The following is a 24307-nucleotide window of genomic DNA, read 5'->3' on the forward strand; positions in this document are numbered from 1 at the left end:
TATGAAATGGAAAGGCCCTCCGCTGCCCTCGGGTAAACAACTCCTTATAAGGGAATGCTGTGCGCATCGCGCACATTGCGTGATGTGGCACAACTGTCTCGGCCGTTGCTCTCGACCAATAGGAATGAAGAAACTGTCTTATAAGCACAGGTGAAAGATAGCGTGTCACGCCTATGTTACAACACTTTTTACTGGTAATAAACAGTTATACACACCCATGTGACACGCTCTCCACCAATAGGAATAGCGAAACTGTCTGAGGTATTTATGAATATATATTTATAACTATAGGCATAATCTATTTCGATGAAATGACCCCCCCCCCCAATACCTGAAATGTTTACCATAAATGAAAAATGAGTATTATCAAATTGTCTATTGATAAAAAGATGTCCCAGATGAAGTCACCTATAATTTATGTACTGATTTTTTCTTCTCGGAACATTTTATTCCAATGAGCCTCAAAAGAATAAAAGTTTTAGCATAATATGAAATTTTACAATGAAAAACAAAAGGTGTTTTTGAAGCTCAATATATTAACCATCAAAATGCAAAATCTAGAGTCGTCTGCAATTAAACCAAACCCTCTTCCTCCCTTCATAAAACACACGACAACTAGGAAGTATGCAAAGGGTACCTGACTAAATTGCAACACTTGTAACTGCCTCTATCCCGGTAGTGTGGTGTGAGCGAAACAATACTGAGAAGATATGCGGGGACGAGCGAAATGTTTACACAGCCAGTTGGAAACGAATTGTGGTTCTTTTCAACGTGGTCCATCACTGTTCACCGGCTGTACGTAAAATTCCTGTGTTTCTTTTTCATTTTAAGTCTGCAGTTATGGTTTAAGTAAACTTCAGATTGTAACTGTTTATTGATTTGTTCATTGGTGAATAGTTAATGTGAAAAAGAGGAATACCGATTGAATAATTAAGTATAAAATCTAGGTTTTGTTTTATTTTAGTACAATCTCAGCTCAGGCTGTGCATAGAGAAGGGGATGTGCTGTACGCCTGTCATTTTGTATGGCCGAGTCGTCGTCGTGGCAGACGTCTTCTGTAATTCATAAGAATAGATACAATAGAGGGCGTGTGCATGATCTAGAACACATTTATTCCAAACACAAAAGGCCTACTAACTGTTAACAGTTATGTACTTGGTAGGTTTTCCCCCTGACTGAATCCTCTGGGGAACTTGACAAGTACTTTACAAGTTGTAAATTAGAATTAGTAGTAGCTAGTGTAGTATGGTCAGGAGAGTGTCGTCTAAATAGATAATAGTTTTTTTTGTTCTTGTTTTTATTAGTATTACTTTAGTAGGCCTAGATTGTGAATGTAATTACTTTTGAAGATTTGGTGGGATTTGGAATCTATGAGCAATAATGAGGGATTGTTGCAGATTATTCCATAATTTCAGTGTTGTTGGAAAAGAAACAATTCGTTGGTGGTTGATGAGATGCTGGGTATTTTGAACTGATTTTCGTCGCCCTTTCTTGCCCTCTGCAGTTTTGATTCTAAAATGTGGCTGTGTTCAGCTTTGATTACACCAACACCATTGATTTGATCATCTTATAAAGTGTTGTTAGCTGGTGAATTTGTCATTGACTCTGAAGTGTGTCCCAACCCAAAGATATGAGCATGCTGGAAACGCTTTACCGTCTTTTTTTATAATTAAAACATCCTACTTAAAATAAAAGAGGTTTGCGATAACATTACAGTACCATGTGAAAAGTTTTTTGGAATTGAATAGTGTTGGTCTGCAATGCACCGATGGTTAGAATAGTTTCATCCATGATTGTGAACCAACAGTAAATGCTGCTCAAAAAAGTTTTTCACATAAAATTTAAAATGTGCAACTTTTCTTCTACACTATATGTAGTCCCCGATACCACATCACAGTTTACTGGAGAACAGATGTCTGTATCACACAAACGTCTACACCATTAGGAAGTTCTTGATGGGGGTCGTTCCATGCTTTTCAGTCCCTTCCTGTTTGCTTGGGTTTTCCCTGTTGGATATTTTCTCCTCCCGCGTCTAAAAATGAACATTTCTTCTGTTTCCTATCAAGCCTGTTTGAACTAAATGCGCTTTTGGGTGTGTAATAAATAAATACACTTAGTTACGAGAAAAACTTTACTAGGGTCAAATGTCAGACCATTAACTTTTTTTTGTATTTCAATATTATATATATTTGTATTTTATTAAAACCACAAATCGTGGCCCAAGGGTCAAATATTATGTGACTGTACATAAAAATATATTAAAAATATAACATTTAGACAAAATTATCAAAACAAATTGCATGTGACTGTATTCATTCCATAGGTCCTTTTGGTTGGTAAGCAGTTTGCAGTCAGCTAATTCTATTTTCTCAAATAATTTAATTAAAATTAACATCTTTTTCCATATTCTAATCTATTGTACTTTTTTCTTGGTGTTGTTGAAGTCCCCAACAGATCCCCAAGACAATTAACTCAAGATGGCAAACCCCATGATGCACGAGAATATTTGGTTTGACAAATCCAAGGTGGAGAGTGCCGAACGTACTTACCAGGAGCATCGTGCTAAGCAGGTTGATGGACTCAAAGTACAGGTGCGTTAAATCAACGAAGGCTGGTGCTAACCATTTTCTGTTTTTGCCCAAAATTACCTGCGCCCTTAGCTCACAAATCATCAACTGGCTCTTGCAGGCACCCTGTTTACAGATTTCAGTGGTACCACTTCAATATTTTCTTTAATAAATGAAAGTACATTTGAAATTCGGGACAATTTATATCTGATATGGAAATCACAGCCTTGTGCAAACAAATTCGCCTGGATTTTTCTAGGTGTGTGATTCCAAACCCAAACCCTCAATTTCAAACCCACTTGATAAACAGGGATTTGGTTTTCTTTGGTGGTGGGTGAAGCTGGGAATGTTGTTTTAAAAGCAAACCACATCACACGTTTATTATTTTTATAAATTTTTTCCCCTCTTAAATATTATTGGTGCTGTGCTGTTGTGTGATTTTTGTCCCATTTGGATACTGAGATCAATAGATACTAACCTATTGACCCCTTGCAAAACGTGCACGCACTTACCTGCCCTATAGTTTTCCGCCATTTTGGGAGACAAGATGTACGCAAAGTAGTTGACCGCCAAAATGGTGGAAATGGTAGATCCACACTTTGCAAGGGTGCACTTCGCGTCTGCAGGGGGTCATTTGAACAAACTGTTTTAACTCAAAACAAATGTTGCATAGTTTTTTGGTGTTAAAATGTCGGGCTAACAACCTGTTGCTTTGAGTGTTTGTTTGTAAAGAAAATTCTAGTAAAGATATTAATTGACCCAGTTACTTCAAGGGTGTCGGCCGTCGCATAGGGCGACGCCTTTTGTGATATGATGGCCAGTGCACATACAGTACCTAAGTTACATACATTCACAGTCTATACAGAGTGGCAGGCTTACGTCATAGTGTTAATGCGCTCCTACTTACTCTCCAAATTATTTTGTAAAATCCCCACAAAAAAGAAGAAAAATAATCAGTTGGCCCTTCAGTGCAGTCAGTCAAGGTTTATTTGCTGTGTTTTTTAAAGGTTAGGAAGTGATGCCTTTCATTATGTCTCTTTCTTATATTATTCATCTTTGAACATTTCTCACACTGCATTACATCATCTCGCTAGGTTTCTAATTCCTATCTTTTTTTTTATGGTAAACCTGGATTAGACCTTGTGGAGAAAAATGGTTGTCTTCTGAAAGTCATTTGCTTTTACATTCCCTCATCTTTTTTTTTCTCTTGCAATATTAGCACCACACAAAACAGATTGGATTTGAGAAATCTTTGTATCACTGTGTAGCAAGAATACTTTGGGGGAAAAGGGTCTTGCAAATGCTGTTGACTAAACTAAAAATGCTTGTTTGCCAGCAGTGGCTCTCACCCACCCCTGTAACAAGTCATAGTGCTGATTTCCGTCAGCAACAAATTGGCCTGGTTGGCTATTCTTGGCAAATTAAGCTATGGTGTCAGGGTCTCTCGCTCACCTTTCGTTGAACAATTTCTCTTGTAAAGCAGAGCTAAAAGTTTCACAAAATGTTTCCATTGCTACTCAAGATCTGTACTTAATAATATTAGTATTCAGTGTGCACAAAATAAGTTCAGTCTAAATTTCATTCTTGAAAAAATTGCTTTACGAAATTGCTCTCTGACTTCACTTGTAACACTCTTGCCCATCATTGCTTTTTGAGTCCGCTATTTTAGTAGATTCAATTTCTCTGTCATTGTTGTCTGTCAAAGCACATGTGTACTGCATTTTAATATAACAAATATTTGTTATTGAAACATCAAATTCATAAAGCACTAAAAGTAGCACCTTGATTTAAAAAGCAAATCAAATGCTCATTGCTGAAAACAGCAAAATAAAAAAAAAATTATAAACAATTTGCATTGTGGGTTATTAGGTTGTTTATTACAGGAAAAAGGAAGTGGACCCCAAACTGCGCACTTATAAAATTTGCTGATACCCTAAGAGGGTTATTTTTACATCAGGAAGCCTTGACTCCACCATCCATGCCACCAACCCCGTCCCCCACTTCAGTTTATAGCCCTGTTCACACTGTTTCTCTTATCCCACTGGAACACATCCCATGGGAGGCCCCAGGAATTTGTTTACCCCCTCTGTTATCCCAGCGTAACCCGGCGCACCTTCAAACTGTCCTAGGTCCCTGTTCCATGGGGTTCCGACTGAACATTCTAAAATTACCCCAGGGTTTTACGCTTACTCATATAGCTCTATAGACTAGAGCGCTAACTTGCTCTGCGTTTTGAAGACATGTTTGATGTGTTGCGTGACTAAGGAACGATTTTAATATTAAGAGAAAACACATTGCCGCGATTTTTTTTTACATTCGGCGTGTGCACTTACGTAAGCAACTGCCCATTCGTGTACGTCCCACTACGAAATTCGTTTGTTCGGCTTGATTGACGTACTAAAAAAAAATATACGCGCCTTTTAAACATGACGCACATGACGCTCGCAGTTTGCACGCTCATCAGCAGATTGTGCGCTCACATTTTCTTGTTCGATGACACATAAAAAAGAACAAATGCACTATCATGCAAATAGCCGTACAATTGCCGTACAAAATTTCAAGCTTTTGTATTGGTTTGTAAATAAACATGGATGCGCCCACACGGCTTCAAAACCTTAGTCAGTGCGTGTATAACGGGGTGTTAGCGCTCTAGTCAATATGTATAGCTGTATGCGCTTACCCTTACTCCAGAGCAGGGGTGGCTATTCCCCGGGGTATGCCTATTTGCCGGGGTAGATCAGGGGTAAAGCAATCCAAGTGTGAAAAGGGCCGGCCGTTATTTTTGCCCTGGGAAATAGAGTAGTGTGAAAAGGGCTTAAAGGCAGTGGACATTATTGGTAAATACTCAAAATAATTGATAAACCTTTCTTGGTAACAAGTAATGGAGAGCAGTTGATAGTATGAAACACTGTGAGAGACGGCTCCCTCTGAAGTAATGTAGTTTTCGAGAAAGAAGTAATTTTCCACAAATTGGATTTCAAGACCTCATAATTAGATTTTGAGTTCTGGAAATCAAGCATTTGAAAGCACACAACTTTGTGTGACACGGGGGTGTTTTTTCTTTCATTATTATCTCGCAACTTGGACGACCAATTGAGCTCAAATTTTTACAGGTTTGTTATGTTGAGAAACACCAAGTGAGAAGACTGGTCTTTGACAATTACCAATAGTGTCCAGTGTCTTTAAACACACCTGTCGTTATATTTGAACTCATTCTACAGGCCTCCCAAGGCGGCCAGTCCGACCTAGCTGGCCAGATCGCACGTGCACGACAGACAATCACAAATACACTGAACACTGTGAGTAACAAAAACGCCAAACATGCTCAACGGACTAGCTCTACTCTTTCTTTCTGTCAGTATGTTGTGCACCAACTTAAATATTGTGTATTTCTTGGGTCTCCCCCCTACATGTATGTTCCAACATCTCTATGTTTCAACTCCCCTACATCTGTGTTTTAACTCCACTATGTTCCAATGCCCCTACTTGTATGTTACAATGCCCCTAGTGCTCACTGCTCTATTGTATTTTCTTAAAGGAACACGCTTGCCTTGGATCGGTCGAGTTAGTCTTTTGAAAAGCGTTTGTAACCGTTTTTTTATAAAATGCATATATGGGTAGAAATATGTTGTAAAAGTAAAATACAATGATCCACACAAACATGCCTCGATATTGCACGGTTTTCCCTTTACCCCGTCAACTAACACGGTCGGCCATTAAGGAAAACCACGCAATTTCGAGGCAAATTGTGTGGATTATTGTATTCTATTTTTAAAACATCTTTCCAGCCATAATTATATGCATTTTAATAAAAAAAACTGTTACAAACGCTTTTTATAGACCAACTCGTCCGATCCAAGGCAACGTGTTCCTTTAATCTCAACCTTGGCCCAAGCTCTAACCCTAATCCTAGCATGTAAATCATCAGGGGGTTTCGGAGCATGGGGTTTTAGGAACAGGGTTGTTGGAACATAGTGGTGTCGGAACATCTATAGGGTTCTTCGGAATATAGGGCAGTCACCGTTTCTTGTCATGTGATCAAAGAATCTTATATCAATATATTTTTTCATCTTTCTAAAATCACTCTACTTCAAAAATGTATTTCACTTCTGTGGGCATGTACATGTTTTTTATTATCATTTGATTTTATGTTTTCACATCAGTGTCTTTAATTTCATTTAAAGAAATTGGGGACAACCATGTCTGGAATATCATTTTGGTACTTAAAACACACACTACTCCTTAGGTATCAATTAATTATTGCATGTTTCATTGCATCAGTGTCAGCTACTTGTTCCGTTCCTTCTTGTCCCTCATCGACATTATGATTTTCCTCCCCTCCTGAAGGTATTAAAGACTGTTCAGGATTGTTAAAGATAAAACACATCATTGATCAATTTTAGTCTAAAAACTTTAATGGAAATTTTGACGCAATTCAATCTTCTGTGTGATGTTTTTTGTATTTTCAAATAATAAACCACCTATCTATCTTTATTATTTATCTAACTTACTGATTTATGAAGTTCATACCAGAATAATTTAGTGTGAAATATTTCACTCTGAAATGAAGTTGTATTCAAGAAAACTTTATCTAAATACCTAAAAGGTGCAACAGCTGAATTCAGTTGCTTCAAATCACAGGTTTTTTCATGTATGGTTGATCACCCATAGTATGAACACTGTCGGCAGCTATTTTGTTTTCCTTCAGTTTACACAAAAAGTTGACTCTATTTAAATTATTTCTTTACAGTCACAACAAATTATGAACAATGAAAAAGTGCTGTATCGCGTACCCCAAAATGGTCCTTATAGTTGTATGGTCTCATTGTATGTGAAGTTGGGGAGAAGTTGATTTGTTCATATACTTTAGTAACCCTCTCACCTCTAGTCTGTACTTTGGCTGTTTAACTGTTTTTAGTTCAGATGTGTGTAGTGAACCTTTGTTGTACTAATATTGTGGACATATGTGTTGCGTACTAACTTTTGTCCGTGTGTTTTTGTTGATGCCAATAATCATTCAGAGCTGCCAACCCCTGTCTGCAGAAAGTTCCTTGAAAATTAACCAATCTTTCCATGTTCTGATGAAAAAAGTTTTAAGATCTTCCTGTTCAAATTGTGCAAACTATTCTTGCATAATCGGCATATTGCGCTGTTGTGCAAACCATTCCTGCAGCCTGCTCTATCGGGAAATTGCGCAAACAATTCCTGCTACATTTTAGAACGGGCACATTTGGTATTTTGAGAATACCCGTCCCAAAGCATTTGAGCAGAACACTGCTGATTATGGAACCTTTTTCCCTGTAATGCTGAATGCAATTTGACTATCCTGATTGTTTACAAAATGTTCCTGATGGCAAGATGCACATGTTGGCAGCACTGAATAGGTGTGAGATTTGCTTGACTAATTTATTTTGATCTCAGTAATTTGTGTTGTTTATTTTTTCCAAAGAACAATTACATTTTCACATACAGTTCCTAGGATTGTTTTCTATGATTTGGAATTGTTTTTTGTGTTTAAAAAAATCTTTTATAAATCAATCAAATTATGATGTCCCTTGCAAGCACTGAGTAGGAAAGAAAACAACTTCCAAATATTTTCTTTTTACTACAAATAATTGACCAAAATAGCATGTTGGTTAAGTGTAAAAGACCATGCAAGTCTTGCGCGCTTTTAAAAATTTTCTTGGGCCACTTTGGCCCCAATTTCATTGCTTTAGTGCGTGAAGGAAACAAACTTGCACACGTTAAAGGCTTCCATAGTTCAAATGTGCGTAAGACTTGCACAGTTGTGTCAGTTGTTTACAGCAACACTTTGAACTTTTGAAAGATTGATATGTAACTTTTGTCAAATTTATTATGAAATTGTTTAAAGGGTGTCGGTCTCGGAATTGGCATGACAGTGGACAGCCCTGAACTAGCTGCAAGGTTGGGGGCTGTAGAGAAGGAGAATGCTGAACTTCGCCAAGGTAAGGGTCAAACCATTCTATGTACAGTATGTGTGTACTTTTTTATTTTGATTGTGCCGAGTGTCATGACAGAGTGGTTTAAAGCACTGAATTCAAGTTCTGGTGTTTAAGTCATCGGAGTGTTGGTTCGAATCCCGGTCATGTCACTTGTGGTCCTTGAGCAAGATGCTTTAATATTATTGCTTCTCCCAGCATGCCAGGGGTAATAATGGGTACCTTTCAACGCTCTTGCCAACAGACGGTGACAGTTTTTACTGTTTTCTTGGCAAATAGATATTGTATTCAGCTTAAACTTATGGCTTTGTATGTATCTTTCTTTATAGTTTCACCTATAAATCAGCATTACATTGAACAAAAACAATCAGTGACCCTAAATTTAAGCAGCCAAAAGAAAAGGAAAAAACACTTGGTTTGCCCTACTTAGCCAAGCGCCTTCACACCAATTTTTCTCATGTCTTTCCAATGTTTTGATATATGACTTGAAAATGTTTTGCTTCTTTCCAAAGTCACGGCCGATCTTCAAGCCGCCGTCAGCAAGCTGACAGCAAGGGTCAACGCCCTAGAGGGTGGGTCCTCTGGAGCACCTAAATCCACCGCATCTGCACCTGTAAGTTTTTGTATATTAAAGGGATTGGGCGAGTTAGTCTATTAAAAGTGTTTGAAACCGAAAGATGATGATGATCATCATCATCAGTCGGCTGCACAGCAGGCCGACACAAGCTTTTCCCATTCTCTCCTGTCTTGTGCTATTCTCCGAATCTCAAGCAGGGAGAGCAGAAAATCTGGGGAGACTAATCTTCCGATGTACTTGGGGGTACTGTAAGCACTGATGGCCTTGTTTGCGCCGGCCATGCGATGGGGAGTATTGAGCATAGATGTTGAGTGGCTCGTTGGCGGGTTTCCGTAGGATGTGTCCAACCCATCTGAGTTTTTGTTTTTGGTTCTTGGCAAGCCCACCCCAGCACCGCCCACTGTGGCTACAACACTGCTCAGGATACAAACTTTTAAACCCTGATTGTTAATTCTATTCTTGTTTGATATTGTTTTGTTTGAATATTTAGCCTGCCGCATCAAAGCAAGAGGAAGAAGAAGAAGACTCAGATTCCGATGTTGATCTCTTCGGTGATGACGATGATGAGGTAGGTCTTTAAGATTAAAACAGTTGAGCCCAATCTTATTTATGATTTTGCATGTTAAAGGCACTTGCACTACTGGTTATTACTCAAAATAATTGTTAGCTTAAAAACTTACTTGGTAAAGAGCAATGGAGAGCTGTTGATAGTAAACTTACTTTGTGAGAAACAGCTCTCTCTGAAGTAATGTAGTTTTTGAGACAGAAGTACCTTCTCTCTAAACTATTTGAATTTAATATCATTCACTGTGGTCTGTGGTGATAATTCACTGTGCCAGCCTGCAATTTGATGTGTGATGAATGTCTACACAATACACACTCGTCCCTCCTACTGTGTGACCATTCAATATCATCCACTTAGGTTATGAATGATTGATAAACTATGCCAGCCTGCAATACCATATCATGTGGTAATTGCATCCACCCAGTACACACTTGTTTGCATGTTTTAGTTCTGTGCACACTTGTGTCAGCCTACACAACCCTTACAGTTGTATGGTTTAGAGTGGTCAGTCAACTCACTTGAACATGTTATAAAGAGTAAGAGAATGGCTGCATGGCTTATTTTGTTTCTATTTGGTTACTTTTTGTTTGCAGGAAGACGACTCCCTTGCAAAGATGCAAGCTGAGAAAAAAGCAGCACAGGATGCTCAAAAGAAAACTAGTAAGTTTTTTTTTCTTTGCAGGCACGGATGGAGGGGTGGGTTGGTTTGGGGTGTGGGGGGTGTCTTAATTCCTCCCAAGGCCTCGAACATTGCTCTTGAAGGGGTACAGTAGTGACCCTCTGGTAAGGGGGACTTATATGAGGAAAATGTTACTTTTGTACCTCGAACTTTGCAAGGGGCACCACAGCAAAAGCACAGGGCACCACAGCAAAAGCACAGGGCACCACAGCAATTGCTGTAGGTGCATTGGAAGGCCTTCTCCCCCTGCTCTCAACAACATTTTTGTGCCTGTTGTAAACTCTTAACTTGTGCTATCATACGTAGTCTGTCCTGCTCTCACTTGTTATTTGGGACTGCAGCCCTCATTCCTCCACTATCCTCCATTATGTCAGAATTTAGGAGTGTCAGTGTTACTTGTCTTGTTGCACCAAAATATTTTCAGAAACGATATTGTTTACATGTACTCTTTTCCCGTTACTAATGTGACATAACGTCCGTCGATGTCGGTTTTTTCCCATAACCGATATATCGAAAATTTAATATCGAGTATACTCGATATATCGAGTATTTCCCGCGCGCAAGATGGAAGCCTAAAAACAGCACGTGGTATACTCATGGAGGTAGAAAGATATATACCGTAGACTGACAGTTTAATAGGGTTACATTTCAACCTGTTTTTGTCTGATCCCCCGAACTTGTTTGTAGTTCAAACAATTTCAAATTGCGTAGTCCCGCCCCGATTATTTCTGATTTTACAACAAAGTATGATCACCGCTACCGCTGGCTTGGCCATTTGGTGAACGCTCACCACAATTCTCGATTCGTGATTGGCCATGATTGGCCGTCTCAAAATGACACAGAGCCTTTGTGAGTTGCGTGACTCGCCGACATTAAGGTGTCAGTTGCCGATGCATTGATGTAGAAGTGTCAATCAAGTTGTCCGACGGGCGCCCGGACTACATTTACGGTTGAAAATGGTTGAGATAATCATCGAAAAAAAATCACTAGAAAGTCCCGCAAAACACAGACCTACCACTCCGCGATCACAATATACAACGCACGCAGCATGCAGTCACATAGTCTCCAATAAAGGCTCGTAGTCTTTTTACTTTGCATTCTATAACAAAGGCAAGAAACATTGAATGCTAGAACGCCCTCTATTGTCGAAATAACGCAGTGCATCACGCGTTACCGCCTTGACCAAAGACTGCACGTGTCTGTGCATGCTTGGGCAAACGGGCATACACGCTGGTGTGCACGCTTAAACCGTACAAAAGCATAGTCTTCACTGGTACGCACGCAATAGCCGCCGACAGCGTGGTCTGTGCTGCGAAGCATAAAGTTCCTCGGAAATGTTAGCTTGTTTACCGAAAACAACACAACATGTAGGCTTTATTTGACCAAAATGACGCCATTACGATACCTTGGATTGTTAGAAAGATTATTTTACTGTATAACGTAAGATCGTTTTCTTCCTTGTTTTGTTTTGTCTTATTGATTCGGGGAAGTTTTTGCGGGGTGAAGACGCATTGATTTTGATCACATGCGCAATGGGAAGTTGCATCTTAAACAGCCTATGGGGCAGCAGCGGCGGTTTCTTTTGAGGTTTTACCGAGCGCTCGCCGCGGGGTCGTGAACTTCTGCGGCGGGCCGGCGGCTGATGGCGAAAACACAAAGAACAAGCAGACATACTTGGTTGTAAAACGTATTTTATTTAATAGGGCAACTCAAAATGATGAAACTACATAACGACGACGGCTTTTCTAATACTCAAACACAGATTTCTTTTAAATAATCGGACACTCTTTTGGTATTTTCGATATCATTTAGGAACATCGAAATTTTCAAAACATTGAAATTATTTTCGATATATCGAAAATCCGATATTACGATTTATAAAAGTGACATCGGCGATTTCGATGTCAAAAAAATATCGAGTTTTTGAGTATTTTCGATATATCGACGGACGTTAATGTGACATGGATATTTTGTTGTCTTCCCTACAGAAAAAGTCGTCATTGCAAAGTCCAATATCATTCTGGATGTCAAACCGGTAAGCTCAATCAAAACAATATTTCTCATTTTCTCCCAGCAAGCTTGAATCCTAGACTGTCATTGGTGGATCCATGGCAACAACAGTGTGATATTGAATCACCTTCTGTGTATTACTCTGTTCTAACTCTTTGTTTTATGGTATGTTAAGCTCACTTGAAGATAAATTCTGTGTGATGTTGACCCAGATACCATGGTCAATATCGCCTTCTGTGTATTACTCTGTTCTAACTCTTTGTTTAATGGTATGTCAAGCTCACTTGAACATAAATTCTGTGTGATGTTGACCCAGATAGCATGGTCAATATCGCCTTCTGTGTATTACTCTGTTCTAACTCTTTGTTTTATGGTATGTCAAGCTCACTTGAACATAAATTCTGTGTGATGTTGACCCAGATACCATGGTCAATATCGCCTTCTGTGTATTACTCTGTTCTAGCTCTTTGTTTTATGGTATGTCAAGCTCACTTGAACATAAATTCTGTGTGATGTTGACCCAGATAGCATGGTCAATATCGCCTTCTGTGTATTACTCTGTTCTAACTCTTTGTTTTATGGTATGTCAAGCTCACTTGAACATAAATTCTGTGTGATGTTGACCCAGATACCATGGTCAATATCACCTTCTGTGTATTACTCTGTTCTAGCTCTTTGTTTTATGGTATGTCAAGCTCACTTGAACATAAATTCTGTGTGATGTTGACCCAGATACCATGGTCAATATCGCCTTCTGTGTATTACTCTGTTCTAACTCTTTGTTTTATGGTATGTCAAGCTCACTTGAACATAAATTCTGTGTGATGTTGACCCATATAGCATGGTCAATATCGCCTTCTGTGTATTACTCTGTTCTTACTCTTTGTTTTATGGTATGTTAAGCTCACTTGAAGGTAAATTCCCTTACAGAGGAAGGGAAATTACCATTTTTCTCAGATGTTTTGGTAGTTGACAACATTTTGCACTGGAAGGGTATCAAATGCAATGACAAATCACACCATTTTACTTTCCACCCACATTTTGAACAAGTATTTTGTTTTGCTAACAGTCTTTTAAAGTTTAATTTAATGTACTTTTTATCCATTTGAGGCAGACAAATCTACATGTATGTGCAATGTGTATAATTTAATTTTTCTTATATAATTCAACTGGTTACTTTACATTTTATTATTTTGTTTAATTGTTGTCTACTTAGATTTTGATATTTTTGTCTGGTTAATTGTCATAATGCATTTTGACCTGTGCGTAAACACAAAATCAGCCGTTACGCTAAGTCTATGAAATTGGGCCCAGGTCCTCAAGCCATTTTCAGGAATTTTCTTAACTGGAAAATCTTATCCCTATACAGAAAGACTAGTACTTCTACAAGTGTTTGCGCCGAATTTAACGATTGTTTCATTAACAATTTGTTACAATTTCTCCTTTTTTTTATCTCTTCCTTATTTTTTCTTTGATGCCCATCACTGACTTCAGTGGGATGATGAGACAGGTAATTTTTTGTTTCCTGATTGTAATTATTGTTAATGTAGACCTGTTTCCACTTACTTTTTCAATGCTTTTTGATGATCTGATATATGTGTACTAGTGGCTTGTCCAGATGTTTTTGCTTCCATTGTATTTTTTGGTTTTGCTGATTCTGTATTTTAAATTCTTGCATTTAAAAACTGTTATTAGTTCATGTAAATTTTATTTTTCCCTATTTACAAAATGTGTTTTTTCATTTATTTGTATGTATTTTGTGCAGTTGTTTTTACTCTATGCATTTTGCTGTTATTATCGTTTTAAAATGTCTTTTTAATGTTTGGCGCATTTTTTCGTATGATGTTGTAGGTGCTGGGCACCTCTGAAAAATGTTTTTCTGAGAGGTTCTCTCGAGGATAAATAATAAACAAATAAATAAATATATAAACAAACTGATAGTTTTCTAACATTTTCTTGTTTAAATGCAGATATGGCTGAAATTGAGAAAGCTGTCCGCTCTGTTCAATGCGATGGCCTGAAATGGGGAGCATGTAAGTCACTACTTAAAGGAACATGTTGCCTTGGATCGGTCGAGTTGGTCTTTGAAAAGCGTTTGTAACCGTTTGTTATAAAATGCATATGATTGGAAAGATGTTTTAAAAGTAGAATATAATGATCCACACAAGTATCACTCGAAATTGCGTGGTTTTCCTTTAACCTCGTTGGCTAACACGGTCCGCCATTTATGGGAGTCAAATTTTTGACTCCCATAAATCGCCGACCGTGTTAGTTTGCAAAGTAAAAGGAAAACCACGCAATTTCGAGGCAAATTTTTGTGGATCATTTTATTCTACTTTTAAATCATCTTTACAACCATGCATTTTGTAACAAACAGTTACAAACGCTTTTCAAAGACCAACTCGACCGATCCAAGGCAACGTGTTCCTTTAAATCATAGGTTTCTCAAACCAATAAGAAATGTGTTTATACCTGTACACCGATGTGATTTAAAGGGAAGGTATACCTTTCGTAATCACTCTCCAAATTAATGGCAATAAATACTTTTGATTAGAAGCTTACAGCAGCTTTCGGTTGTGTAAAGCATTTTTAGAAACATGTCACTTCGATGTTATGTGGTCATGTAAAAATAACGTTTTTATGGCCCCAAATTTGAATCTTAGGAGCGTTACTACTTTAGCTTTTTTTAGTGAGAAAATTACCTCTTCTCAAAAACTCTGTTACTGAGTCGTTTCCCACAATGCTTTCAACAGTTATCAACATCTCTCCGTTGCTCATTTTTATGCTGATGTATATTTTGAGTAATAACCAAATGTGTCCAGTTTCTTCGACCAAATTTATGTTTAAAACCAATCTGTCCCTTATGAATCTTTATGTAGCTAAACTAGTACCAGTTGGATACGGAATTAAGAAGCTCCAGATCACCTGCGTTGTAGAAGATGACAAAGTCGGCACAGACCTCCTCGAAGAGGAGATCACCAAATTTGAAGACCTTGTAAGTGTATTCTTGTTTTCCTCTCCTTCTCTTGAATGAATGATAAAGTGCAGCTTTTTTTTATGCAATTGTCAAAAGTTTTTCTCAATTAACCTGAATGTCTTTTGTGGATGTAGTATTTGCATGCACACCATGTAGCCTGTAACGTCACCTTATTCTCCTGGAGACGGGCAGAGTATACTGTTTGATACATCGAGACCAAACCGGCTCTTTTCACAGCCAACACCTGCCCTAAGAGATTTAACATTTGTGTCCAATCAGTGTTTCATGCTTTTTTAATTGAATGTATTGTTCTGTACTATGATTGATATTTTATTATCTTGATTTGTTATAATAATATGCTTTTGATTTTCTTTATTTTTGTATTCATGTATGCTATGTGTTGGCGGGGGCTGGGAGGGCGGGCACATTGCTTTGATGAAAAATTTTCAAAAGTGTTTGCCTTATTCTGGACAGCCCCTGCCACCAAAGAATTATGTCTGAAGATTTAAAATAAATTTTATCTTTCAGAGGGCAAGGCCATTTTCATTTTGTAGTTCATTCCTAGATTTTGACAATATTCAATCCAAAAAGGCATCGAATTTGACCTGTAGACTGGCGGTGAAATTCCTTTTCGTTGATATTCAATTATGCCAAGTTTTAAACTGACCATCCATTAAGCAAATTTAGTTAAAATAACTTTCTGCTAATATATTGTTGTATTGATTCCCTTGTGGTTTATTATTTGATATAATTTTTATTTGATCTATAACTTATATTCGGTAATATTTAAGATTGTGTAATTTTGATGTGTATTGCATGTACATATGCAGGGAAATTTGCCTTCCTGGTAGGACCAATTTATAAAATTAAACTGAAGTAAATTAAATTAAAAAAAAATTCTCTGTTAAAAATGTGTTTTGCAAAATATAGTAAATGGCCTGATGTTTCGAACCTAGCAGAGTCTTTCTCGAAGGCTAAAATGTGTTTTTGCGTTTTCCTTTCAGGTTCAAAGTGTTGACATCGCCGCCTTCAACAAAGTCTAGACAACGAAAACCCAGCTATGCAAAATATGGTCACCAGAAACACCAGAAACACAGATTTAGAAATATTACCCTTGATAGAATTTACAAACTATTCTTAAATGCCCACTTTCCATTAACAGTTTCGTCTCATTTGTTGCTAAAAACTCAACCCGGGGACTGGACCCATTTTCATGCGTCTGCTCCTGTAAGTGATGGTCGTAGGAAAGGTCAAACATTTACATAAAAAGGAACAAGTATAGTTTCCACAATTGTACCTCACAGTATAAGGTAGTACCTCAAAACATGTGGTTGCACTTCACAGTAATGTGATAATACCTCACAATATATGCTAGTACTTCACAACATGAGGTAGTACCTCACAATAGTCATGGTTATACCTCAGAACATAAGGTAGTACCTCAAGAGAAAAATGGTAGTACCTCACAATATGTGGTAGTACCTCACAATAAATGGCTTGATACTTCAGCGTACACACTGTTGAACCATTAACTCAAGAGCGGGGGCCAATTTCATAAAGCCTGGGGTGCATTTTTTTGCGGCCCTTACCAAAATCTGCTTCGATTGAATTGGCCATTTGTTAATCAATGTAGGCCTATTGGTTTGTGAAAGTTTCATTGAAATCGGTTTGTTCCATACTTTAAAGGTATGTTTCATTTAATAAGCGGTACTTGTTCAGTACTACAAAGAAACAACAATACCTTTTGAGAACAGCAATCTAGCAACATTGGTTATTATCAAATCAAAATTTATCATCCTCTGCAAGTTGATCTTGCTGTTGGAGTGGGATTTGAGTTTTCAGTTGTATTTAACTAATTTCAAAACTGAACATTATCAACATGACCGATTTATTACTGCAGAGAGCACAACCCACAATGGGGTGGTTGATTTGTAATTTAAATAAAAGAATGAATTAATTGAATATACACAGCCATCCATTTTCTGAAGTTTGTTTTTTGTTTGTTTGTTTCTTTGTTTCGATGATCTTGTCAACAGTGGAACTCGTCAAAGCTCCCACAAGGGATATAAATGCCAAGCTGCTAACGGCCAATCTCTCTCATGCAAACATAAGTTTAACATCTGGTTTTAGGAATTGTACAAATCAAGAAACTGTGATTCAGTAACTAGACGACTTATTATATTGTGGAATCAGTGGTTAGCTTGGTACGATTGGAACCCACAACCTTGTGATTGCAAGTCCAGCAGTCCAATACTTGATCACAGGTTGACCTGTGAACACAGGGTCACCTGTTTTGCCTTTAATTGAACCCTTGCAATGACGTCTAATGCAGCAAATGTCCACCCATGTTCTACCCTTTTGGACATTTAGTGCACAATTTGGTTCATGGCGGTATCCGCCCCACCCCCTCCTACTCTGTCATGGTAATGTCATGTCAAGTGATTTGACAGTCTTTATTCAATGCGATTTCCTTTGCCTTGCATCTCATATGAGTTACGAGTAGTTGTGTGGTGTCGGTTTATTCACAACTAACGCCTATGAAAGGAAGGCTAGTACATGTACCTTTATAGGAGACTATACACAGCACGTGAAAGGAAACGAAGCTACGTCTATAGATAGATGATTTATCACGGAACCTTTACATCTCCAAAAATAAACTCGACAAAATAAACAAATATTGACCCGGTAGAAACTCTGACACCGACACACGCATACTGCAGTTATGATTATATACAAACATTTATTTGATCTGCAAGTGGTTTTCAATCGGTTGTACTTGAAGAGCTACCGTCATTTATAGCTGTAAAATATTTAGGGTGAGTCTGAAAGCTTAACGATTATGAAGCTCATATTATTATGAGGCTCATTCACGTGTATGTGCAATATCCCCTCTGAAATGAGGTCACTATACGAGAAAAGTAGGCCACTCTGAACACCTTTAAAAAAAACTTTAAAAAACGCAACAGCTGTGTTCAAATGTTGCAAATGCTGAATAATAATTGTGCATGGTTCACTATTTTCTTCTGGCTCACAAAAAACCATGAACATTGTCTGCAACTATTGTATCACTTCTACCATTCCTGTATAAATGCTACTCATGAAACTTGGAAATAGATTGCATTATGTTGGGATGAAACGACTTTTATGGTATAACGTTTACACAGTCGGCCAGGCTTGGCATGAGATTCTATCCCCTGCCTGGAGACTCTGTCCAACCATTACGGTGAATTGTGTATATTATTATAAAAACTTCTTCTGACACCGAGCTCCCCATTTTGATTCCACCTCCAGTTTTACCGGACAGAAATCTCCGGCATACAGATTTCCCTAGGATGTAGGTTTAGCAGGAGGGAGATTCAGTCCCCCATATTGTGACAAATTGTGTACATCAAACTTCTTCTGATATCTCCCTCTTTTGACCCTTGACCCCCCCCCCCCAGCCTATATTAATTTCGCATTATGGGACAGATTTCCCCTGCATATATTATGGTCAGTGTTTGTTCAATTTTCTCATCGATGACGCAGCTTGTCTCGTCGAGGCCTCTGTATTTCCCCCAGATTGGCTCACATTCACCCTGGCCATGGACTTGAAAGCCGTGGGTTTGTCCGGTATCTGCAGCGCCCCCCTCCGGCCCCTCCTCCTCGCCCGGTTCACAAGATCATCCTCCGTGGGTGGTTCGTCCCCGTCCAACCCCGGTATCTTGCTCGAGCTTTCAAATGCCTCCCGGGATTTCATGCTCCTTTTCTGGCGCATCTCGTCAAACTCCGCTAGCGAGATGCTCCTTGTCGCGACCGGCATACTCGCCCGTCGACTATCCTTCAATTTCTCGGCTTGTTCGTGAGTCACCCCTTTCGGGCAGAAGAACCCTTTGGCCGGGTCGGCCTGTATGTCTGGGTTGATCATCTGCAACTCTCGCCTCAGCTGTTTCTGTTCAAGATTGATGAAATGGGTAGTCGATCGGAGATTTTTTTTGTAGACGTCTAGAGTTACTGTCAGTCTCCTTTGCTCTCGGTCGTTCAACGTCTTGGCGGAGTTGTAGGCTTTACTCTGCTTGACAGCTTTCTTTTCACCAACTTTCTTACCGTCTCCTTTTTGTTCTGGCTCCACTGGCCATCTTTGGTCACTTTTAGGTATCACAATTGACATCTTGGAAGCAAATTAGCACTCATAAAACCTTACATTTTCAAAAACAGTCACACGATTCCATTTAAAGAACTTCATCAAGTTCTGGTCCAAGTTGTTCAATTTGTTTCAACACTGCACCTCCGACATGCTTTACTTTAGTAGACAACTCCCATTCGGTTTCTGAAAAAAGGGAAAAATCAAACAATCATTTTAGTTTACAAACTTACAAGCTTCATAAGATTCCTTATTCACCTCAAATCGTCTCTCAAATCGATTGTTTTAAGAGATTCGAAAGTTGAGACCTCCTCAATGTGCGAATTTAAAGTGATGTTCATCTTGTTCTCAGACGTGTTCTGATCACAAAAAGAACGTTTTTAAAAATTCTTTAAAATAACCCGTCGTGTGCATGGAAGGACAAAGAAAAAGTATTTTGTATGCCCGAAGAGAGGGCGTATAGAGATCCCTGAGTACGCCCCTTTTTATTGCACACGAAGAAACTTAATAATATAGGCCGGAATGTGGTATCATGAAGGTAGAATCAGTTGAGGTTCCCAATTCGAAATCAATTATTAAAACTTGCCTCATTTCTGCAGCTCCTTGAAGACGGTTTTCAGTCAATAGTAGGCCCATCTATGGTAGGCCGCTGTCCGAAACGAAAATGCCGACTTTCTTCACCAAACATCAACTTCATTCTAATTCGGCTTTCAGGTCGCCCTAAGTACACGTTACTGAGTCAACGATAAACAGTTACATTCCTTTGTATGTGTATCTAGAGTACAGGGGAACGTATTGTTCCAGGTCCCGTTACATGATAAACTATTAATGTGTGCTGTACGTACGGGGTCGACATGTCGATAAATCAATATCGACGGGGAACTCGGGGACAGTCTTAGAGCTAGTCTTGCTGCAAGACGTTCTTGTTGAGGGCCTACGTATACGTATGTTATGTGCGCGAGGGAGTGTTGAGTGGTATTGAACAACAACGACTTGAAACAAGACTATCTTATGAGCTAGTCGGGGCTGTAAGATCGTAGGTTAGCACGGGGTGGAGAGGAGGGTAAGTCCTTGGCATGGGTTAGAAAACAGATTTGGGTTTTGGCAATAATTGATGAGGGAGACAACTCAATGTGAAAGAGATGAAAATAAACACACTCTTGTATTTGTATGCGTGTTCGGACTCCACTGTAAACACCAATAATGTTATTCTTCGTAAACCTTTTTGTAGTGGACATATTACTGTTTGGTTACGTTAGGGTGTCTACAAAAACAGTGCCCCAAATTCTGCCCCGTGTCTCAAAGTGGCTTTATGTTGTTTGCTCTCTATTGTTTTGGGGCTCAACGGTTTTTTTTTAATTCATAGCGGTTGATAGGAAACCCAAACTTAGTCAATTGTCATTCCCAATCATTAACCAATGTATGTAAAGACACTATACACTTTTGGTAATTGTCAAAGACCAGTCTTCTCACTTGTTGTATCTAAACATATGCAGAAAATAAACCAAATCTCGAAGTTGCGAGATAATGACGGAAGAAAGAAAAACACCCTTGTCACACGAAGTTGTGTCAGATGCTTGATTTCGAGACCTCAAAGTCTTATTCTGAGGTCTCGAAATCAATTTTGTGGAAAATTACTTCTTTCTCGAAAACTACGTTACTTCAGAGCAAGCCGTTTCTCACAATGTTTTATACTGTTAACAGCTCCCCATTACTCGTTACCAAGTAGGCCTAAGGTTTTATGCTAACAATTATTTTGAGTAATTACCAATAGTGTCCACTGGCTTTAAACTTATTTGAAAGTACAGGCTAATTTTTGTTATTGTTATTTGATTACGCATCAAACAACACAATTAGTGCCAGTATTCGGATAAACAGGAAATAAGACTGTTCAGTTCGTTTAGATATGGTGGGAACCCCCCCCCCCCCCCTTCTCCGTGTATTTTGTGCAAGTTCGTGTCACATACGAAACTGTGTGTATTTATTCGTTTTGAAACGGCATCATCTATCAATTCGATCCTAGAGAAAACATTCCCACAACCAATATTTATCCGGCGAAAGTTGGACCTTGCAATTTAAATTAGATGCCATGCCACATCATTAACCGAATGCCATCCCCAAAATTGAAAACGCTTTAATCTATTTTTCTTTTACAACTTTCAATTTCAACTCGTTAGATACAGGTTGTGTCATTATAGTGTTTGCACTTATCGGTGACTAAACAACAATGTAATTATAGCTGTAGACACTTCGAAGTATCTATATTTGTTCTGTTTGCTATTTGCAGCCAAGCAACAGATGAAGAAAAAAAACATAAACGGATCACACGCACACAAACCCATCCCCACAGATGAGATGTCCATGGCAAGGTCGAGACTTAATTTCCGACTCTTTGTTTGCATTTTGACGGTTTATGACCCAGCAACCACTAATTAAGGTCCCCTCTGTTGTTTCTTCGCCAGCAATAATTTTGTGGATCATTAGTGCTCACTCTGTTACTCAAGCTTGACACGTTTTCTTGCCCATGACAAAACACCGAGGACCTACACAAAGTGTTAGTCAGCCAGCTCAATTTGAGCAAGAGGAGCTAGCTATGTCGTACCTTTTTCGAAATTAAGCAGTTGTCTATTTTCGGAAGAATTATGGAACTACTAAACGCATCTTCGACCGCATTGGAACTTTACTGCTCTACGAGTTTGACAACAGCCTACTGTGTAAGTTTTCTTGTGTTTGACGCCGTGCTATTTCTGGGTATAACAATTGGGAATACTTTAGTACTGCTGTCAGTTGTACTGTTCTCAAACATGCGCTCATCAACGACTAATATTTTTCTTGCGAGCCTGGCCGTTGCAGACTTGTCTGTTGCGTTTCTATGCATCCCAATCGACGTGACGCTAGCCCTGGGCGTGGTGGGTGATGTCTCCCCTCTAGTCTGTCTGATTGGGAGTCAACTAACCAGCGTGTCGTTTGCGGTGTCCGCGAACCATCTCGTGGTCGTGGCGTACGACCGGTTCCTAGCCATCTCCAGACCGCTACACTACCCCGGCCACATGACAACCATCCGGGTCCGATTCCTCATCTTCGCGTCGTGGTCGGTCGCCATCTTGCTCAGTCTGGTCCCGTTCTTTGGTTGGAATAGCTTAGGTACCTACGATCTGGGTTACTGCGACCTTCTCTTCATTCACCCCTTTAGCTACCGGTGCACAGCGGTCGTCTTTCTAGCGTTCGTCCCGTTCACAATGATGGGGTACTTCTACTGGAGGATTTTCAAAGTTGCTCGCGAGCAGCGACGGCGAATTCGGGAACAGACCCAAGTCCTCCATCTTAGTAAGCGGAAACTTGGGTTGGAACTCAAGGCGGCTAAGACGGTTGGGCTCATCATGGGGATATTCATCTTGGAATACACACCCGCCTCACTTGTGTCTTGTGCTGATGTGGTATTCACGGTGGAAGAACTCGCAGTATTCAAGTTATTCTCATTTCATCTTTTATACAGTAATTCAGCGGTGAATCCTATGATGTACGCCTTCCGGAGCAAGGAATTCCGTGGGGGGTTCGTCAAACTTTTACGGACGGTCTTCCCGTGTGGCACCAAACGGGACCAGTAACAGTAAATGACGAGCTTAAGATTAGCACTTCTCAGTTTGAAACTTGTATTTCGTGATTTCTTGAAAAAAACAATGACATGATGGAAGTGGCGTTGTAACTGTTTCAGCTCATTTCGTCAAAAACTTGAAGTGGTTCGGCCGCGGAATTCTATGCGAACAGTCTACCGCATATCGGTTTGACGACAAAGGTCATATTATAGACCCCTAATAATTTCAATTTCAATTTCAATTTTAAATCACTTTATTATCCACGATGGAAAATTAATTTCGGCCTTCATAAAAAATACGAAAAATTTACAAAACTTACATAAAATGATTGTTTTACCATCAGTGCTCAAGCGAGAATTGATAACATGATCAAATAACATTTAATGCATGAATAACTTTGTTATTTTTTAAAAAAGCTCTTTGATTTATATATAATTATTTATGCATATTTATTTGGTCAAAATATTTTACTTTTGTAGGCCTGTTTTCTTTATGAACATAATTTTATAGGAGTAACTATAGAATACAGGGCCACAAATTCGGCGACAGGTTTTTTATGCAGTTTGATGCGATGTGACGAGTGGGAAATAATATGGCCAAGTATCCAGCAATACAAGTACTTCCATTAATAGAGGGCGGTATTTTCAATGGGGAATAATAATAGGGGGGAGGCGCTGGTGGGGAGTAGTGAGAAGAGATGGGAGTCTGGATGACTGAATGCGCGGATGCGCGGATGCGAAGTGGGTAGGCAAAGAAGGGAACTTCAATAATAGAGGGCGGTATTTTCAATGGGCAATAAATAGAGGTAGCGGTGGGGAGTAGTGAGAAGAGATGGGATGACTGGATGACTGGATGCGTGGACAGGCAAAGAAGGGAACTTCGATAATAGAGGGGCTAGGGATGGGGAACATTTGCATAGCGGCAATATATATAAAGTAAATGGAATTCAGGCTTTCTTCCCTTTTAAAATAATCCTTGAATGGGGAACATTTGCATAGCGGCATTATAAATTAAAGTCACCTGGAAGTGGTATTTTTTCAAAATAAAGCTTTTGTCACTTATATATGTGTTTTGATGAGTGGAATGTGAATAAACAGTTAACTAAGGTTTTACAAATCAGTTCTTATGTTATTTACAAATTTAAGAGTAGACCCCGACCCGAGAGGGCGCTGTTCGTGACGTCAATCTAGGCAGACTTTGCCTGTAATGCGTAGAGTAAAAACAATTGCAAAGTACATGTACGGACCAAGTCGTGA

The 24307-nt window shown here is 39.0% G+C and overlaps 3 protein-coding genes across 4 annotated transcripts; 2 read left to right on the forward strand and 1 right to left on the reverse strand.

Annotated features, from left to right (window-relative positions):
* The first annotated feature begins 716 nt into the window (after nucleotides 1-716).
* LOC139946464 (elongation factor 1-delta-like) lies at nucleotides 717-17301 on the forward strand. Of its 2 annotated transcripts, XM_071944130.1 has the most exons (12): nucleotides 717-795; nucleotides 2445-2591; nucleotides 5789-5866; nucleotides 8440-8533; nucleotides 9040-9140; nucleotides 9595-9672; nucleotides 10263-10329; nucleotides 12337-12383; nucleotides 13853-13868; nucleotides 14329-14391; nucleotides 15238-15353; nucleotides 16340-17301. In XM_071944130.1, exons 2-12 carry the CDS (start codon nucleotides 2478-2480, stop codon nucleotides 16376-16378), a joined length of 813 nt encoding a protein of 270 aa, XP_071800231.1. In that variant the 5' UTR covers nucleotides 717-795; nucleotides 2445-2477; the 3' UTR covers nucleotides 16379-17301. The 2 variants fall into 2 exon arrangements, with proteins under 2 accessions (XP_071800231.1, XP_071800232.1); XM_071944131.1 differs by lacking the exon at nucleotides 5789-5866.
* Nucleotides 17302-18089: 788 nt separating this feature from the next.
* On the reverse strand, nucleotides 18090-20252 carry LOC139946155 (uncharacterized). Its single transcript, XM_071943775.1, has 2 exons — nucleotides 20042-20252; nucleotides 18090-19641 (listed from the first exon to the last, which is right to left on the reverse strand). Exon 2 carries the CDS (start codon nucleotides 19480-19482, stop codon nucleotides 18826-18828), a length of 657 nt encoding a protein of 218 aa, XP_071799876.1. The 5' UTR covers nucleotides 19483-19641; nucleotides 20042-20252; the 3' UTR covers nucleotides 18090-18825.
* Nucleotides 20253-22259: 2007 nt separating this feature from the next.
* Nucleotides 22260-23063, forward strand: LOC139946264 (5-hydroxytryptamine receptor 4-like). The gene has a single exon (XM_071943885.1). The coding sequence runs from the start codon at nucleotides 22260-22262 to the stop codon at nucleotides 23061-23063; it is 804 nt and encodes a 267-aa protein (XP_071799986.1).
* Nucleotides 23064-24307: the final 1244 nt, after the last annotated feature.

Source organism: Asterias amurensis, chromosome 13, assembly GCF_032118995.1.
Source record: "Asterias amurensis chromosome 13, ASM3211899v1".
NCBI lineage: Eukaryota > Metazoa > Echinodermata > Asteroidea > Forcipulatida > Asteriidae > Asterias > Asterias amurensis.

Excerpts from the sequence above, each read along its gene's own strand:
- LOC139946464 (XM_071944130.1), top strand. The coding sequence starts at position 2,478 with ATGGCAAACCCCATGATGCACGAGAATATTTGGTTTGACAAATCCAAG. Across the intron at positions 8,534-9,039 it reads GAATGCTGAACTTCGCCAAG|TCACGGCCGATCTTCAAGCC; the intron begins GTAAGGGTCAAA and ends TTCTTTCCAAAG. Across the intron at positions 9,141-9,594 it reads AATCCACCGCATCTGCACCT|CCTGCCGCATCAAAGCAAGA; the intron begins GTAAGTTTTTGT and ends TTGAATATTTAG.
- LOC139946155 (XM_071943775.1), bottom strand. The coding sequence starts at position 19,482 with ATGTCAATTGTGATACCTAAAAGTGACCAAAGATGGCCAGTGGAGCCA.
- LOC139946264 (XM_071943885.1), top strand. The coding sequence starts at position 22,260 with ATGCGCTCATCAACGACTAATATTTTTCTTGCGAGCCTGGCCGTTGCA.